At 38.6% G+C, this 19,672-nt stretch overlaps 1 protein-coding gene and 2 non-coding genes across 3 annotated transcripts; 1 reads left to right on the plus strand and 2 right to left on the minus strand.

Annotated features, from left to right (window-relative positions):
• Positions 1-2,011: 2,011 nt before the first annotated feature.
• Positions 2,012-2,146, minus strand: LOC118990859 (small nucleolar RNA SNORA2/SNORA34 family). The gene has a single exon (XR_005067302.1). It is a non-coding gene; the product is annotated as a small nucleolar RNA SNORA2/SNORA34 family (small nucleolar RNA).
• Positions 2,147-6,646: 4,500 nt separating this feature from the next.
• LOC118990858 (U6 spliceosomal RNA) lies at positions 6,647-6,752 on the minus strand. Its single transcript, XR_005067301.1, has one exon. It is a non-coding gene; the product is annotated as a U6 spliceosomal RNA (small nuclear RNA).
• Positions 6,753-18,373: 11,621 nt separating this feature from the next.
• On the plus strand, positions 18,374-19,321 carry LOC118990830 (olfactory receptor 56B4-like). The gene has a single exon (XM_037051622.1). The coding sequence runs from the start codon at positions 18,374-18,376 to the stop codon at positions 19,319-19,321; it is 948 nt and encodes a 315-aa protein (XP_036907517.1).
• The last annotated feature ends 351 nt before the right edge of the window (positions 19,322-19,672 follow it).

A 19,672-nucleotide genomic window follows, 5' to 3' on the forward strand; every position in this document is an offset into this window, starting at 1 on the left:
TGTTCAAGCTTTCTGCTTCTTATTGATTCAGTTTTGGAAGATTATATGTTTCTAGATACTTGTCCACTTCACCCAGGCTTTCAAATTTCTTGGCATATAGTACTTTGTAGTAATTTCTTATGATCCTTTGTATTTCTGTGGTATTGGTTGTCATTTACCCTCTTTTGTTTCTGATTTTATTTATTTGGATCCTTTCTCTTTTTTCTTAATGCATATGGTTAATGGTGTGTTTATACTATTTATGTTTTAAAAGAACCAGCTCCTAGATTTATTGGTCTTTAGAATTATTCTTTTTTTAAATTTTTTTTATTTTATCTATTTTTAAAGAGAGGAGAAGGGAAGGAGAAAAAGAGGGAGAGAAACATCAATGTGTGGTTGCCTCTCACACATCCCCCACTGGGGACCTGGCCTGCAACCCAGGCATGTGCCCTAACTGGGAATTGAACTTGTGATCCTTTGGTTTGAAGCCCACGCTCAATCCACTGAACTATACCAGCTAGGCAGAATTATTCTTTTAATCTCCATGTCATTTAATTCTGCTCTGATCTTTGTTATTTCTTTCCTTCTACTTGCTCTGGCCTTTGTTTGTTGTTGTTTCTTCAGTTCTTGTAGATGTAGGGTTAGATTGTTCATTTGAAATGTTTCTATCTCTTTTAGGTACATCTGTATTGCTATGAACTTCCCTCTCAGGACTGCCTTCACTGTGTCCATAGGGTTTGGACTGTTGTGTGTTCATTTTCATTTGTTTCCAGAAACGTTTTGGTTTCTTCCTTGATCTAATTATTGACCCATTCATTGTTCAATAGCATGCTATTCAGCGTCCATACACTTGACTGTTTTTTTTTTCCTTCAGGTTGGTTTCTAGTTTCAAGCCCTTCTTGTTCAAGAAAATGCTTGATATGATTTCAATTTTCTTTTTTTATTTTATTTTATTTTTTATTTTTTCCTTTTTTTTAATTTTGATTTTTTTACACTGAAAAACATTTAATGAAAACTATGGTAAAATGTCAGAGGTCAAACTATCAACGTTTTCAATGTGTCACAACATAGATTTTTCAGGTTCTTAATCTGGCTTCAACAGCTTTGTTCTTTTTTTAAATTTTTTATTTAATTCTTGTTCAAGTACAGTTTCCTGTCTTATATTCCCAGCCCTGCCCACTCCTGTGCTCCCCACCTCCCTCCCATTTCCACCCCCTACCCTTAGTTATTGTCCATGTGTCCTTTATACTTGTTCATGTGAGTCCATCCCCTTTTCCCCTACGATTCTCTCCCCTCTCCCCTCTGGACCCTGTCAGCCTGTTCCGTATTTGAGTGTCATTGGTCATATTTGCTTGCTTGTTTGTTTTGTTGTTTAGATTCCTGTTAACGGTGATATCATATGGTATTTGTCTTTCAGCGCCTGACTTATTTCGCTCAGCATAAGGCTTTCCAGTTCCATCCATGATGTTGCAAAGGGTAGGAGCTCCTTCTTTCTTTCTGCTGCATAAAATTCCATTGTGTAAATGTACCATAGCTTTTTGATCCAGTCATTGACCAATGGGCATCTAGGTTGCTTCCAACTCTTGGCTATCGTAAATTGTACTGCTATGAACATCGGGGTGCATAGGTTCTTTTGGATTGGTGTTTCAGGGTTCTTAGGATATACTCCTAATAGTGGAATTGCTGGGTCAAAAGGCACATTCATTTTTAGTTTTCTGAGAAAATTCCATACTGTTTTCCATAGTGGTTGTACCAGTCTGCAATCCCACCAACAGTGAACTAGGGTCTCCTTTTCCCCACAACCTCTCCAGCACTTGTTGTTTGTTTCTTTGTTTATGATAGCCATTCTGACTGGTGTAGAGTGGTATCTCATTATGGCTTTAATTTGCATCTCTCTGGTAGCTAGCCATATTGAGCATCTTTTCATGTGTCTCTGGATCCTCTGTATGTCCTCCTTGGAGAAATGTCTGTTCAAGTCCTTTGCCCAATTTATTTTCTTTTCCTTTTTTCTTTTCCTTTTTTTTTCTTTTCCAGATGTTTCTTTCCAATGAATTGACTATTACATTTCCTAAGCTCTGAAATGACCAACAGACTATAGAGATAATGCTTTAGGCTTCTGCTTGAAACCAGCAGCTTCAGCAAACTGCTGGCCTTGATTCAGGGCCATCCTTTGCCCATGTTTTAATTGGGTTGCTCATCTTCTTTGAGTGGACTCGAATGAGTTCTTTGTATATTTTGGAGATTAAACCCTTGTCTGAGGTATCATTGGGAAATATGTTTTCCCATTCTGTTGCTTCTCTTTTTATCTTGATACTGTTTTCCTTAGCCATGCAGAAGCTTTTAATTTTGATGAGACCCCATTTGTTGATTCTTTCCTTTATGTCCCTTGCTCTAGGGGACATACCAGTAAAAATCTTGCTGCGTGGAATATCTGAGATTTTCCTGCCAATGTCCTCCTCTAGGGCTTTAATGGTTTCACAGCTTATATTTAAGTCTTTTATCCACCTTGAATTTATTTTGGTGTATGGTGTAAGTTGGTGCTCGAGTTTCATTTTTTTTTGCATGTAGCTGTCCAGTTCTCCCAACACCATTTATTGAAAAGGCTATCTTTACTCCATTTTATCTTACTGCCCCCTTTGTCGAATATTAATTGACTGTAGAGACTTAAGTTAATTTGGGGCACTCTGTTCTATTCCATTGGTCTATGTGCCTGTTTTTATGCCAGTACCAGGCTGTTTTGATTATAGTGGCCTTGTAATACATTTTGATATGAGGTATTGTGATCCCTCCTATTTTGTTCTTCTATCTCAACATTGCAGCTGCTATTCCGGGTCTTTTATGGTTCCATATAAATTTTTGAAGTGTTTGTTCTATGTCTGTGAAATATGCCATTGGTACTTTAATAGGTATTGCATGGAATCTGAAAATTGCTTTGGGTAGTATGGACATTTTGATGATGTTAATTCTTTCAATCCATGAACATGGTATATGTTTCCATTTGTTTGTATCTTCCTTGACTTCTTTCTTTAGAGTTGTGTAGTTTTCTGTATACAGGTCTTTTATCTCCTTGGTTAGGTTTATTCCTAGGTATTTTATTTTTGTTTTTGCTATATTGAATGGGATTTTTTTCTTGATTTCTGCTTCTGCTGTTTCATTGTTGGTATACAGAAATGCCTTTGATTTCTGGATATTGACTTTGTATTCCCCTGTTTTGCCAAATTCATTTATTAGTTCAAGCAGTTTTTTGGTAGAGGCTATAGGGTTTTCCATGTATACTATCATGTCATCTGCAAACAATGCCAGTTTCGTTTCCTCCTTTCTGATTTGGATAGCTTTTATTTCCTTTTCTTGTCTGACCGCTGTGGCTAGAACTTCTAATACTATACTGAATAGAAGTTGTTAAAGTGGACAACCTTGTCTTGTTCCTGATCTTAGTGGAAAAGATTTTAGTTTTTGCCCATTGAGTATGCTGTTGGCTGTAGGTCTCTCATATATGGCCTTTATTACATTGAGGAATGCTCCCTCTCTTCCCATTTTTCTGAGTACCTTTATCACAAATGGGTGTTGTACCTTATCAAAAGCTTTTTCCACATCTATTGATATGATCATGTGGGTTTTGTCTTTGCCTTTGTTTATGTGGTGTATTACATTTACTGATTTACGAATATTGAACCATCCTTGCATCCCTGGGATAAATCCCACTTGGTCATGGTGTATGATCTTTTTGATGTATTGTTGGATGCAATTTGCCAATATTTTATTGAGGATTTTAGCGTCTATGTTTATCAGCGATATTGGCCTGTAGTTTTCTTTCTTTGTTATGTCTCTGTCTGGCTTTGGAATTAGGATGATGCTGGCCTCATAAAAAGAGTTTGGGAGTTTTCCCCCCTTTGGGATTTTTTGGAATAGTCTGTGAAGAATAGGGGTTAGCTCTTCCTTAAAAGCTTTGTAGAATTCTCCTGTGAAACCATCTGGTCCAGGGCTTTTGTGTGATGGGAGTTTTTTGATTACTTCTTCAATTTCATCTGCTGTTATTGGCCTGTTCAGGTTTTCTGCTTCTTTTTCATGAGGTTTGGAAGATTATATTTTTCTAGAAATTTGTCCATTTCACCTAGGTTTTCAAATTTCTTGGCATACAGTTCTACATAGTAATTCCTTACCATCCCTTCTATTTCTGTGGTATCAGTTGTAATCTCTCCTCTTTCCTTTCTGATTGTGTTTATTAGGATCCTCTCTCTTCTTTTCTTGATGAGCCTACTTAAAGGTTTGTCTATTTTGTTTATCTTTTCAAAAAACCAACTCCTGGATTCATTGATCCTTAGAATTGTGCTTTTAGTCTCTATGTCATTTAATTCTGCTCTGATCTTGGTTATTTCCTTCCTTGTACTTGCTCTGGGCTGTCTTTGCTGTTGTTTCTCAAGTTCTTGGAGGCGTTGGGTTAGGTTATTTGTTTGGAATGTTTCTATCTTCTTTAGGTAAGCCTGTATTGCTCTGAACTTCCCTCTCAGGACTGCCTTCACTGTGTCCCATAAGTTTTGGGTTGTTGTGAGTTCATTTTCATTTGTTTCCAGAAGCTTTTTCATTTCTTCCCTAATTTTAATCTTGACCCATTCATTGTTTAATAGCATACCATTCAGTCTCCATGCTTTTGGGTGTTTTGGGGTTTTTCCTGTGGGGTTGGTTTCCAATTTCAGTCCCTTGTGATCAGAGAAAATGCTTGGTATGATTTCTATTTTCCTGAATTTGTTGAGACTCATTTTCTGTCCTGTCATGTGGTCTATCTTTGAAAATGTTCCATGTGCATTTGAAAAGAATGTGTATTTAGCTTCTTTGGAATGGTGGGCTCTATATATATCAATTAGGTCCATTTCATCTAGGGTGTCATTTAATGCTGCAATATCTTTGTTGATATTTTGTTTGGAATATCTTTCCATTTTTGACAGTGGGGTGTTAAAATCCCCTACTATAATTGTGTTGCTGTCAATATCTTTCTTGAGGACCTCTAGGATTTTCTTTATATATTTGGGTGCTCCTATGTTGGGTGCATATATATTTATGATGTTAATGTCTTCTTGGTGGATTCTTCCCTTGAGTACTATGAAGTGACCTTCTGGGTCTCTCTCTATGGCCCTTTTTTTGAAGTCTATTTTGTCTGATATGAGTATTGCTACCCCAGCTTTTTTATCATGTCCGTTTGCTTGGAAAATTTGTTTCCAGCCCTTCACTTTTAGTCTGTGTAGGTCTTTTGTCCTGAGGTAGGTTTCTTGTAGACAGCATATGTGTGGGTCATTCTTTCTTATCCATTCAGCTATTCTATGTCTTTTAATTGGTGCATTTAATCCATTTATGTTTAAGGTTATTATTGAAAGGTATTTATTCATTGCCATTTATGAACCTGTGTTCCTCTCTGTCTCTCTCTTTTCCTTCCTTTCCTTAAAGCAGCCCTTTTAGTAATTCTTGTAGAGCTGGTTTGGTAGAGGTGTATTCTTTTAGACTTCTTTTGTCTTGGAAGCTCTTTATTTGGCCTTCTATCTTGATTGAGAGCCTTACTGGGTACAGTAGCCTTGGTTGAAGGCCTCTGTTTCTCATTCCTTGGAATATTTCTTGCCATTCTCTTCTTGCTTGGAATGTTTCCATTGAGAAGTCAGTAGCCAAGCTTATTGGGACCCCCTTGTATGTTACTTATTTTTTTCTTTCTTGCTGCCTTTAGGATTCTCTCTTTGTCTTGGAGTTTTGCCATTTTAATGATGTTGTATCTTGCAGTAGACCTCTTTGGGTTCCACATGATTAGGGCTCTCTGCAATTCCTGGATTCCTGTGACTTTATCTCTCCTCAACTTAGGAAAATTTTCCGTTATTACTCTTTCAAGTAGGTTTTCTATCCCTTGTTCTTCTTCTTCTCCTTCTGGTATTCCTATTATTCAGATATTATTATGTTTCATATTGTCTTACGTTTCTCTTAAATTCTCCTCATTCTTTCTGATTCTCTTTTCCATTACTTGGTTCATCTGGAAGATTCTTTCTACCCTGTCTTTGATCTCACTTATGTGGTCTTCCACCTCATCGATCCTAGTCTTCATACCTTCTACTGTGTTCTTCAGTTCAGAAATTGTATTCTTCATTTCCTCTTGGTCTTTGCTGATGGTTTCTATTTCCTTTTTCATGTTGATATAGTTTGAGGAGAGTTCATTGTAGCTCCCCTGTAGTTTCTGGTAGCTCGTTGTGAGCTCTTTGAATTTCCTGATAACCAGTGCTTTGAATTCAATATCTGATAGTTCACTTGCCTCTATTTCATCGAACATTCTTTCTGAGACTTCCTCCTTTTCTTTCATCTGGGGAGTTTCTTTTTCTTCCCATTGTTTGTGATGCTCTTCTTGTTGGCCTCAGCTTCTTAAATTGATCTGTTCTGGTTCCCTGGGCTTATGGTATGAACTTCTGTGGTAGGATACCTGTGAGATTCAGTGGTGCAGTCTCCTGCAGGTGTCTTGGTGTTCTCCACTTCCACTTACTCCTCTTTTGGTTTCCAGCTAGTCAAACCTTTTCTTCTGTTCTCACTAGCTGCGGCAGCCTGAGGGGCTATTAGTGTGGCTCTTCTCATGTCTCAGTGAACTCAACTGGTCTCGCCAGTGCCCTCCCAAGATCCAGACTGGCGCCGCTCTTCTGCGCTCAAAAGTATGGAAGGCTTCATGAATTTGCGTGTCATCTTTGCACAGGCCCATGCTAATCTTCTTGGTATCATTCCAAATTTAGTATATGAGCTGCCGAAGCGAGCACTGATTTCAATTTCCTTGAATTTGTTGATTTTCATTTTGTGTCTTATCACATGGTCCAGCTTTGAAAATATTCCATATGCACTTGAAAAGAATGTGTATTTTGCTCCTTTGGGATGAAAGGTTCTAGATATATCAGTGAAGTCCATTTGATCTAGTGTATCATTTACTGCCACAATTTCCTGGTTGATATTTTGTTTGGAAGACCTATCTTTTGTTGATAGTGGAATGTTAAAATTTGCTAGTATAAGTGTGGTGCTTTTTATATCTTTCCTGATGTCCTCCAAAAATTTTCCTACATATCTGGGCGTTCCTATGTTGGATGTATATAATTTTACAATGTTATTGACTCTTTGATGGATTATTCCCTTGAATATTATGAAGTGTCCTTCTGTGTTTCTTTTATGGTGGACCATGTGGGTGAGGCAGCAGCTGGAAGATTGGGTAGTTCCACATTCTCATGCAGATTGTTCTTACCAGTTATAAAAACAAATGGGGAGTGAGACCCAGGGCTCAAGCTTGGGAAAAGAAAGCCATGAAACCTCTGTCTGTAAAAACCTGTGGGGGTTTCAGTGGTGAGAGAAACTGCCAGACTCATTTCAGAGACTGCCGGAGTGGTCCCCAGGGCCCAAGAATGTACACAAGCCCACACACCCAGGAATCAGCACCAGGGAAGTACCTAAAAAAAACACAATTCACCAGGGGAAGTGACAAAGTGCAGCAAAAGCCAAGCAAGCAGCATTTTCCCTCTCTGACCTCTCCCCTATATACAACACCACAACACAGAAAAGTGGGTTGTCCCACTCTGGCAAATACCTAAAGCTCTTACCCTCACAATGTAACAAATGCACAAAAACAAAGAAATATGTCCCAAATGAAAGGATAGATTGAAACTCAAGAAAAAGATCTAGGCAATGAGAAGATAGCCAACTTATCAGATTCAGAGTTCAAAGTACCGGTAATCAAGATGCTCACAGAAATGATTACGAATGGCCACAAAATAAAGAAAAAAAGTGAAGGCTATCAGAGGGAAATAAAGAAAAATATATAGGGAACTTCCAGTGAAGGGAACTGGAATTCAAATCAATGATCTGGAACAAAGGGAAGAAATAAACATTCAACCAGAACAAAATGAAGAAACAAGAATTCAAAAAAAATGAGGAGAGATCGACTAACCTCCAGGACAAGTTTAAACATTCAACATCCAAATCATAGGGGTGCCAGAAGGAGAAGAGGAAGAGTAAGAAATAGAAAACTTATTTGAAAAAAAATTAATGAAGGAGAATTTCCCTGATCTGGCAAATATATATATAGCTTCCAGGAAGCTAAGAGATTCCCAAAGAAGTTGGACCCAAGGAAGCACATACCAAGGCACATCATGATTACATTACCTAAGATTAAAGATAAGGAGAGAATCTTAAAAGCAGCAAGAAAAAATGAACAGTTACCAACAAAGGAGTTACCATAAGACTATCAGCTGATTTCTCAAAAGAAACCTGCCAGGCAAGAACGGGCTGGAAAGAAGTATTCCAAGTCATGAAATCCAAAGACCTACATCCAAGATTACTCTATTCAGCAAGCTGTCATTTATAATGGAATTGCAGATGAAGTGCTTCCCAGATAAGATCAAGTTAAAGAAGATCATCATCACCAAGCCATTATTATAGGAAATGTTAATGGATCCTATCTAAGAAAATGAAGATAAGAAGTATGAACAGTAAAATGACAACAAACACAATTTCAACAACTAAACCAAAAAAAAAACCCCCACTAAGCAAACAACTAGAACAGGAACAGAAATGGAGATCATTTGGAGGGTTATCATTTGGTAGACATAAGAGGGAAATGGGGGGGGAAGATACAGGGAATAAGCATAACTGATAGGTACAAAATAGACAGGGGGAGGTAAAGAATAATATAGGAAATGACAAAGATGAAGAGCTTATATGTGTGCCTATGGACATGAAGTAAGGGAGTGAGCACTAGAGGGAGGTGGGTGCAGGGAAGAGGGGGATAAAATGGAGGAAAAAATGGAACAACTCTAACAGCATAATGACAAAATACATTTTTTAAATGTTTTACATAGTGAAGAAATGGGAACCAAATTGGAGAAAAAGATCTATCACAGCAATATCAATGGCAAATGAGCAAAGATTAATACTGGTGAAATGGGAATCAGAAGAAAAAAAAGAAACAAAAAAAGTTTATGAAATGTCTAACGAAAAGAAAATTAATTTTGAAAGGATGGGTAGGGAGGAAATAATAACAGTGAGGAATGAGAGACTTCTGGCCAAAATGGAAGCATAGGTGGAAATACTGTACCTCCTCACACAACCAAATTGGGCGAGGAAAAAGCGGTGGCTGCCGGACAAACACAGGTGCACAGGTGGCAGCTGGCAGATTCCAGGCTTGGGGTGGCAATGGGCAGACTCAGTGAAGACACAAGGCAGCTGGTTTACCATGATCAATCATTCACATGCAGATAAACCAAGTGAAAAAATGGACAGTGAGACAACCCACACAACCCAGGGCCCCAGCGCCGGGAAGCCTAGAAGCACTGATTGGAAAAACTTTTGGGAGTTGGGGTGATGGGAGAGGCTCCCAGCCTCATAGGAAAGTTCATTGGAAAGAGCCACAAGGTCTTAGAATGTACACAAGCCCACCCACCCAAAAACCAGCACCAAAAGGGCCCAATTTGATTGTGGGAAGAGGCAGAGGGGACCAAAATCCGAGAGAGAATGCAACAAATGTCATTTCTCCCTCTCTGACCCCGCCCCCAGTCACAACCCAGCAACTGGGGGGTTGACCCACCCCGGTGAACACCTAAGCTTTCACCCTTCATATGTAACAGGCATGAAGAGACAAACACATTATGGCTCAAGCAGAAGAACAGCTCAAAGCCCCAGAGCCAATACTTCTAAATAACAAAGAGATAGGCAACCTATTGGATGCGTAGTTCAAAACCCTGCTGATCAGGATGCTCACAGAACTGGTTGATTTCAGTCACAAATTAGAGGAACAAATGAAGGCTTCCCTAAGTGAAATGATGGTAAATGCACAGGGAACCAATAGTGATGGGAAGAAAACTGGGACTCAAATCAATGGAGCGGACCAGAAGGAAGAAAGAAACAACCAAACACAAAAGAAGGAATTCAAAAAAAATGAGGAGAGGCTTAGGAACCTACAGGACATCTTTAAATGCTCCAATATCTGAATCATAGGGGTGCCAGAAGGCGAAGGGGAAGAGGAAGAGCAACAAGTGGATAACTTATTTGACCAAATAATAAAGGAGAACTTCCCCAATCTGGCAAAGGAAATAGACTTCCAGGAAGTCCAGGAAGCTCAGAGAGTCCCAAAGAAGTTGAACCCAAGGAGGAACACACCAAAGCACGTAATAATTACATTAGCCAAGATTAAAATGAAGGAGAGAATTCTAGAAGCACCAAGAGATAAGGGGACAGTCACCTACAAAGGAGTTCCCATCAGACTATCAGCTGATTTCTCAAAAGAGACCTTACAGGCAAGAGGAGGCTAGAAATAAGCATTCCAAGTCATGAAATCCAAGGACCTACATCCAAGATTGCTCTATGCAACAAAGCTTTTATTTAGAATGGAAGGGCAGATAAAGTGCTTCTCAGATAAGGTCAAGTTGAAGGAGTTCATCATCACCAAGCCCTTATCATATGAAATGTTAAAGGGACTTATCTAAGAAAAAGAAGATAAAAATATAAACAGTGAAAGGACAGCAAACTCACAGTTATTAACAACCATACCTAAAACAAAAGCAAACTAAAAGGACAGCTAGATCTGGAGTGGAACCATAGAAATGGAATCACATGGAGGGTTAGCAACAGGGGAGTGGGAGGAAGAGAAGGGGGGAGAAGGTACAGAGAATAAGTAGCACAGACGGTAGGGAGAAAATAGACAGGGGAGGACAAGAATAGTATGGGAAATGTAGAAGCTAAAGAACTTGTGACACATAGACATGGACTAAAAAGGAACGGGGGAGGGGTGTGCAGGGTGGAGGGGAATGATATGGGGGAAATGGGACAACTGTAATGCATAATCAATAAAATATATTTTTAAAGTGTGAGGAATAAAAACCAGGGTGAGAGAGGGAAAAAGTAAAATATAAAATGAAAAAAGAAAAGGCAGGAGAAAGGAAAAATGGAGTAGGAAAGACAAAAGTAAAATCTGAGATTTGAAATGCAAAACTAGTGAAGATCTGGGAATAAAATTGAAGAAATGCAACAATCACCACCATATTAATAATCAATAGGCAAATATTAATAAAGGTGGAGAGATTATATGGATATTTTTAGATATGAAAAAAGAACATGAGATGTCTAATGATAAAAAATGGTTTTGGGAGCCTGGAGAGGGGAGAAATAGTAAGTGCAAAATAGAAACAAGATGTTGCAAGAGAAACTAGAGAATATCATGCCACGTGAAATAAGCCAGTCAGTGAGTGACAAATAACATAGGATTTCACCTATAAGAGGAAACTAATAAACAAAATAAGGTAACCAGCAAAATAGAACCAGAGGCATGGAAATAAGGAATAAATAGACTGACAGCGACCAGAGGGAGGGGGAAGATGAAAAGAAAGGGAAAGGACTAGTCAAGGAACATGTATGAATGACCCATGGACATAGTTGGGCTTGGTGGAGGAGGGCAAAGGGGAAAAAATTGGGGACAACTATAATAAAATAACAATAAAATATTTAATAAAAATAAGGCTGTGGCTGGTGTGGCTCAGTGAATTGAGTGCCAGGCCTGTGAAACAAAGGGTCGCTGATTTGATTCCCAGTCAGGGCACATGCCTGGGTTGCAGGCCAGGTCCCCAGTGGTGGGTGCTTGAGAGGCAACTACACATTGGTGTTTCTCTCCCTCTCTTTCTTCCTTCCCTCTTCTCTTTCTAAAAATAAGTAAATAAAATTACTTTTTAAAAAAAGAATGACAAGAAATATTAAAGGGCCAAGAATAAGTCATAATATTGCTTAAATGTAAACTTTTAGAAATAAGCGAAGAGGGAACATTTGGATTCAGTAGGTGAATATAAGTCTCAAACAGGTTTAGAAAAGCTAAGGAATTAGGAGGTGTACATTAAAGACGTTTTCAGGAAGTATGTAAAAGAATGGAAAGAGAAGAAACAGATTCAGGACTAGGATGCAGGAAGAGAGACCATTGAGATGGAGAGTCATTCTGGTCAAAGTTCCAGGTGGAAACACATGGCAAAAGAGAAGAGGTGAATATAGTGAAGAAAATATGGGAAGAGTTTAATAATAATAAAACAATAATGAAAACAGGAAGGTGAAATGCACCTGGGTTGGCAACCTCAAAAGCCATTACCACCTGACAGATCTGACATGCAATGAGAAGAAAAAGCTACCAGTATTGACCAGTATTGCCAAGAACCACAAGGGAGCCACATGATAGGGGCAGGAGGCCTTCAGGAGAAGAACGCAAACTTTACCCAACATGGAGATTGGTAGGAAAAGATTCAGAGGAATATATTTCTCAACTTATTTTTCTTGCTGCCCTCTGACCTTCCACCAATGTCTCTCATTAGCCGAATCTAACCCCAAACCAGAAGGCATACACTTTAATCTCCATGGGTACAGAACAGGGTGCAAAGTTGATCTGGAGGGGCAAATAAAAGGTTTCCAGCAGAAGAAACATATACATTTTTATGTTTATAAATGGAAGAAATAACTCATGAAAAAGGAAGTGGGAAAAGATAAAGCACAGAGGACATGCCTGCTAGAAAATGGTCCCTGAAGAGGCTGAAGGAAAGTGTGTATAAGGTCTGTCCAGAAAAAGTCCAACCACTGTTAATACAAGAATGGTTACCAGGACATCGATGTAACCTGGCAGCCAATGTAGTGGGTGCACAAGTGTGAAAAATGAGGACTTCACTGTACTAGGCAGCAGGGGCAGTAGACGCCATTGGGTGAGCATGTGTACTGTGTGGCCATCACATTCAAAATAACTGAGCAAGTGGAGCAATGAGTTTGCATCAAATTTTGTGTTAAGCTTGACAATTTTTCCAAAGAATCTATTGGTATGATTCAGAAGGCCACAGCCACAGGCAATTGATGATTAGCAGCTTCATCATGACAATGCACCTGCTCATGCATTACATCTCACTGGAATAACTCAAATGACCCAAGTGACTCAGCGCCCCCTACAGCCCAGATTTGGTGCCCTGTGACTTTTGGCTTTTCCCAAAACTAAAATCACCTTTGAAAGGGAAGAGATTTCAGAAAATCGATGAGATTCCTGAAAATAAGACAGGGCAGCTGATGGCAATTGGAATAACTGTGTGAGGTCTTGAGGTGCCCATTTTGAAGAGTACTAAGGCATCACTGTCCTATGTACAATGCTTCTTGTATCTTCTACAATAAATGTCTTTACTTTTCATAGTGCATGGCTTGATACTTTCTAGACAAGTCTTGCATGTTGCACACAGGGCAAAAGAGCAGTGATTCACACAAGAGGAAGGGCACCTCTTTGTAAGCCTTCATCAAGTCCCATGTGATTTTCTAATTGTGGTTCCCATGGGACTCAGGGCTAAGCATCTCTTTTCCCAGAGCTGAGCTAAGTACACCTGTGAGATCACTGAGGGCCTTTGGGAGCTGTGATGAAAAGACACCATACCTTGATGCACTCGGAAAAAACAATTAAAGAGAGCCTCTTGGAGGTCCCGGAGAGTGGCAGAGAAGGACCAGGGAAACCCAGGGCTCCAATCTCTGAAACAGCCCAGAACCCAGGGGACAGGAGAAGACGTACTCTCAGAAACAATGGCATAAAAAGAGGTGTAGCCAAGAGAGTTGAAGCAGCTACAGAAGGCAGTGCCATTTGGAGACCTTCTCTCCAGGACCTCCTAGCAGGGCTTACCAGGGGCTAAGGTGAGTGGAGGAGGCAGTTTCCTTGCTCTGTGTCCCTGGCTCTTGATCCTGGTGTGTTCTCCTGTAGTCTGAGCTTTCTCAGTCAGCTTCCTTAATTTAAAACTTCCAACACTGGCCCTCTTTTCCCTAAAGATCTTCACCAGTGCACAGCAGAGGCCTGAGTTCTAGGGAACAAGTAGAAAAATGGGACAGAACTCCTCTCTGGTCATGTTAGAAAGAACAAAAGTTCTAGCAGAGGAAAAGGCAACCACCATAGAGCCCAAGGCAGGGGAGCCACATGGGCTGACAGACTGGTGGAAGCAGGATGTTCTCCCACTTAAATCACAGATCCAAGATCATGAGGTGAGAGAGGGATGGAAGTCACTTATTTCTGATTCAAAAATACAATCAAAAACTAAAACTAGACATCAAACCACCAAAAGTAGTAAAGACTATTTATCCAAAAAGCATTATTTAGCACCCCACACTGGGGAGAGCTCCAGCGGAATTCTACTCAAAGTCCAGGCCAGACAGGGATGCTGACTATCAGTGCTTCTTTATATTGTTGAGGAAATTATAAACATGGTAATAAGATGCAAAATAAAAATGGGAGCTTACACTATTCCAACTTCTCCTAAAAATAGTCAGTACATTTTTTTTACAAAAATAAAATCTGGAAATTTACAAAAGCGCTGTGAACTTTGCAGTGCAGTAGCTGTTATAAAGTAAATGTGTTTGTAAACTGTTTTTTTAAAACAATAATCACCAGAAGTTTTTTAAGTAATAATGCATAACTAGGAAATATAATGAGACAAAAACAGTAACATTCCTGGGGGAAAAATTCCAAAAACTCCTAAGACAGAAAGGCCACAGCTTTTTAAATTCAAAGACTGGAGAGCATTATACTAAGTGAAATAAGCCAATGACAAATGGTGAATGACAAATACCATAGGATCTCACACATAAGTGGAACCTAATCAACAAAACAAATGAATGAGCAAAATAGAACCAGAGACTTGGAAACAAAGGACAAAATGACAGTGACTAGAGGGGAGCAGAGAGAAGCATAACAGGGGAAAGAATGGGAACAGGCAAGCAATGGAATACGAATAGAGTCATGGGCACAGACAATGGGGACAGGATTGACTGTTAGAGTGGGGGGAATGGGGTAGGGTGAGCAATGGGGAAAAAAAGACAGGGTAACTAACTAAACAACAGTAAAAAAGAAAACAAGAAATTAGGTTAGTGCTAAAATGAAGACGCTCTGACTTAGTAAAATGTCATTAAATATAAAGTGCTCTTAGACCAAAAAAAAAAAAAAAGAAAGAAAAAGAAAATAATAGAAAATGAAAGGAAAGAAATGATTGGGGGGGGGGGGTAAAAACACTTTTTCCACATTTAATTTGTTTTAGTTTTATGTTCAAAAATACCACAACCAGCTTTTTCTATTTAAAAATGTTAGTAAGACTCTTCCATATGTAAATAGACTAATTCAACTAGTACTGAAACTAAAAACAGAGAATACTCTCCAGTCCAGCAATGATCCTTAAAGATATGTCCGAATTTATATTTAACAAAAAAGCATCTTGTTAATTAACAGGGAGAGGAAGCCTTCTTTACTCACAGGTGCTGGAACAATGGCTTAGCTCTTTCTGGGTAAAATTAATTTAGGTACTTTGTCACTCCATGCCATATCTCAAATTGGTTACAAAATTAATTTTAAAATAAATGTTTATAAAGAAACAGAAGTTGCCCTGGCTGGTGTAGCTAGTGGATTGAGCGTGGGTCTGTGAACCAGATGATCACGGTTCGATTCCCAGTCAGGGCACATGCCTGGGTTGCAGACCAGTTCCCTGCAGGCCAACTCCCAGCAGGGGACACAGAAAAGCCAACCATACATTGATGTTTCTCTCCCTCTCTCCTTCCCCTCTAAAGATAAGTAAATAAATAAATAAATAAATAAATAAATAAATAAATAAATATCTTAAAAAAAAAAGAAACAGAAGTTAATTCTTTTTAAAATGTTGTGTTTTGCTTTATTTAAAGCCTGAAATAATGAAATAATGAGTTGAAAGTGTACTTGTTATGAACACATGTAAGTTTAAGTGTACGCACAGGTGTAACTTGAATCGTGATTGCATAATTGGTGTGGTGACTGCATGAATGGGTGGAGCTACAAGTCAGTGTTTCTCCCTCCTGCTTGCTCTCTCTCTATCTAAAAATCAATCAATAACAATATTTGAAATGATAGATTTTAATACAAAATGAATAAAAGGAATTATTTCCAAAAATTCAACAGATAGAGATAATATTTTAAAGACATAGTGAAACTCACACATATTAATCAGATGTGCTGCCAGACTCCATGCTAAGCCCTTGAAAAACATGATTTCACTTAATGCTACAAATGAGTTGCTCATAAAGCTAAAAGAGAAGATTTACTACATATATATTGGGGGGGATGCCCTTTGAAAATGTCAAAGATCACTAAATAATAAAGGGAAAAGTGAACCAAAACTAAAATTTCAATTTTTACTCATTCCATTAATATAGGTTTTTAAATTAAAATTTTCAGTTATGGTTGGGTGTGAAGAAATAGACACACTCATGAACAAATTCTGGGTGTGTAAAGTACTATGATGTATCTATGAAGCAACTTTCCAGTGTATGTCAGGAGCATTCAAAGTGCACTACTGTTGGTCAGGACCAGAAACGCCTCTTGCAAAGACAGTTTGGCAATATCAATCAAAATAATTTTTTCCCATTGCACCCAGGAATTCACTTCTTGGAAATTATCCTATGGATAAATTTATATGAGTATACATATATACTTACAGACATATGAACAAGCACATTTTAATCATTTTATTTACAGGGGCAAAATACTGAAAATACCAATGTTCATCAAAAGTTCTCATGAAAATATCAGACATTCATGTGGTAGAAAATCATGCAACTTCACAACAATGAAGTATAGCTATATGAAGATGTAGAACAGACTCGAAGATAATAACTAGCTAAAAAAGAAAAGTCAAGGAAACAAAGGATAAGAAAGGTATGATCAGTATAATTAGATATGATTTTGTCTTTTATGGGAAAATAGTTCATACATGTATATTTGTGCATGCAAAAACTATCTCTGGAAGGATCCTCAAGAAACTATTACTGACTGCCTATGGTGACAAGAAAGGCATTTGGGAATCTCAAACATAGGCTTAATGTTTTTATTGTGTTTATTTTTTAACATGCATATATATGATATTCAGAATATCAAAACACTGTTAAAATTAATATGTGAAGATGGCTCTGTTCTTTGCATGCATCACTTTTGTTTATTTCTGAAATTCCACTCTAAGGAAATAATCTGAAAATAAAATATTAGTTAGTAATTTATGAAATGGTCAAATATAGGAATATAAGGCAGTCATTAAAATTTAGAACCTACATTGCTTTAATGACACTGAAGTGTGGTTCATTTGTATTCATGCAGTAATTTTTTACTGAGCACCTATGTTATGTCTTAGAATATATTGCTAAAAGATAAAGACAAGATGCAAAATTATCTTTATATGATGTAAACTGCTTAAACAGAAAAAAGGAAGTGAATAAACCAAATATTAATATCTACTATCTGTTGGTGATAAGCTTATAGGATGTATTTGGACATGCCTATTAGACATGAGAGTGGTGATGACAATCAGCTATTTAAACCTCTCTATTTACAACTAATTTTGGCTTTCTTTCTTTCCTTTTTTAAAAAATTTATTTAATTATTTTTCAAGTACAGTTTTCTGTCTATTACTCCCATCCCACCCCCCGTACTCTCCCCTCCCTCCCATTTCCACCCTTCTCAGTTGTTGTCCATGTATCCTTTATATATTTTTCTCTAAATCCCTCCCCTATTTCCCCTGAAATTCCCTCCCCTCTTCCCTCTGGTCACTGTCAGCCTGTTCTCTATTTCAGTGACTTTGGTTATATTTTGCTTGCTTGTTTGTTTTGTTGTTTAGCTTCCTGTTAAAGGTGAGATCATATGGTATTTGTCCTTTAACACCTGGCTTATTTCACTCAGCATAATGCTTTCCAGTTCCATCCATGCTGTTGCAAAAGGTAGGAGCTCCTTCTTTCTTTATATATAGACCCTAGAATATGGCACCACTGAAGGATATGAAGCAGTTTTTGAAAATAACTAACCAACAGACAATATTTCTATTTATTTTTTTTAATTTTTTTAAAGTTTTATTTTTATTTCTGATTCATATGCTTTATATTTTTATAATTGTTAACCCATAAGCTATAAGGCTTATTTTGTTTATGTATCTTTTGTCTAATCATTAGCAACTTTCTTTTTTTGTATATTCTTTTTTAAAATTTATTTATTTATTTTTCAAGTACACGTTTCTGTCTATTACTCCCATCCCACCCACTCCCATCCCACCCCCCGTGCTCCCCCCTCCCTCCCATTTCCACCCTTCTCAGTTGTTGTCCATGTATCCTTTATAGGGAATTTCAGGGGAAATAGGGGAGGGATTTAGAGGAACATAATTTTGGCTTTCTTTATTGTTACTCTGTGGACTATCTCCCAGAACCAAAAAAAAAAAAAAAAAAGACGGTAATTCACAAATAAACTGGGTCATTGTTGGAAGTCTCTAATTAAGACCCATAGCTGAACTTTCAAATGCAGCCCCTTTCCTATTCCAGTTTCATGGACAGATGCTGAGAACGGGGCACCGGTGCCATGGATACCTCCACCAGTCTTACCAACAGTTCCAGCCTCCAGATTTCCCAGTTCATCCTGATGGGGCTCCCAGGCATTCATGAGTGGCAGCACTGGCTCTCCCTGCCCCTGGCTCTGCTCTATCTTTTAGCTCTTGCTGCCAATATCCTCATCTTGATCACTATCCAACGTGAGTCCACACTCCATGAGCCCATGTACCATCTCCTGAGCATATTGGCAGTTGTGGACATCGGTTTGGCCAGCACTATTATGCCCAAGATTATAGCCATCTTCTGGTTTGATGCCAAGGCCATCAGCCTCCCTGAATGTTTTGTTCAGATGTATGTCATCCACTGTTTCTTTTTCATGGAGTCTGGCATCTTTCTCTGCATGGCAGTGGACAGATACATAGCCATCTGTCACCCACTGCGTTATCCCACCATAGTCACTGAAGCTTTTATGGTTAAAGTCATAGGATTCATGGTGCTCAGAAATAGCCTGTTCACCATCCCAGTGCCTGTACTGGCTGCCCAAAGGCTCTACTGCTCCAAGAATGAAATTGACCACTGCCTGTGTTCTAACTTGGGTGTTATCAGCCTGGCTTGTGATGACATCACTGTGAACAAATTCTACCAACTGATATTAGGTTGGGTGCTGGTTGGGAGTGATATGGCTCTGGTGTTTTCTTCCTATGCTCTAATCCTTCACACCGTGCTGAGGCTGAACTCAGCAGAAGCAATGTCCAAGGCTCTGAGTACCTGTAGCTCACACCTCATCCTCATTCTCTTCTTCTATACAGGTATTATTGTGCTGTCTGTCACACACCTTGTAAAGGAAAAGATCCCCCTTATCCCTGTACTCCTTAATGTGCTACACAATGTCATCCCCCCTGCTCTCAACCCCATGGTCTATGCCCTCAGGATGCATGAGCTCAGACGGGGATTCCAGAGGCTGTATGGGTGGGTGTAGAATTGTCCACCAATTAATAACACTTTCAAAAGGCCATATAGCTTTGGCTAGTGTGTCTGTCTTAAGAATGCAGTCTGGTATGCAGAAGAGTCCTGAGTTTGATTCCTGGTCAGGACACATACCTTGGCTGTGGGTTTAATCCCAAATAGGCTTGCATGAGAGAGGCAAATGATTGATGTTTCTCTCGTCATTGTTTCTCTTTCTCTTCCTCTTTCCCTTCCTTCCTCTCTCTCAAAGTCAATGTACATGTTCTCAAGTGTGAATAACAAAATGCTTAAAAATAAAAGGTACATAGGTGTTGTAAAGGAAGAGGTTGTATTTCTGAATAGACCCATATGGTAAAAAATGAAA

This window comes from Sturnira hondurensis, unplaced genomic scaffold, assembly GCF_014824575.4.
Source record: "Sturnira hondurensis isolate 20B ecotype Veracruz unplaced genomic scaffold, ASM1482457v3 Scaffold0007378, whole genome shotgun sequence".
In the NCBI taxonomy this organism is placed as follows: domain Eukaryota; kingdom Metazoa; phylum Chordata; class Mammalia; order Chiroptera; family Phyllostomidae; genus Sturnira; species Sturnira hondurensis.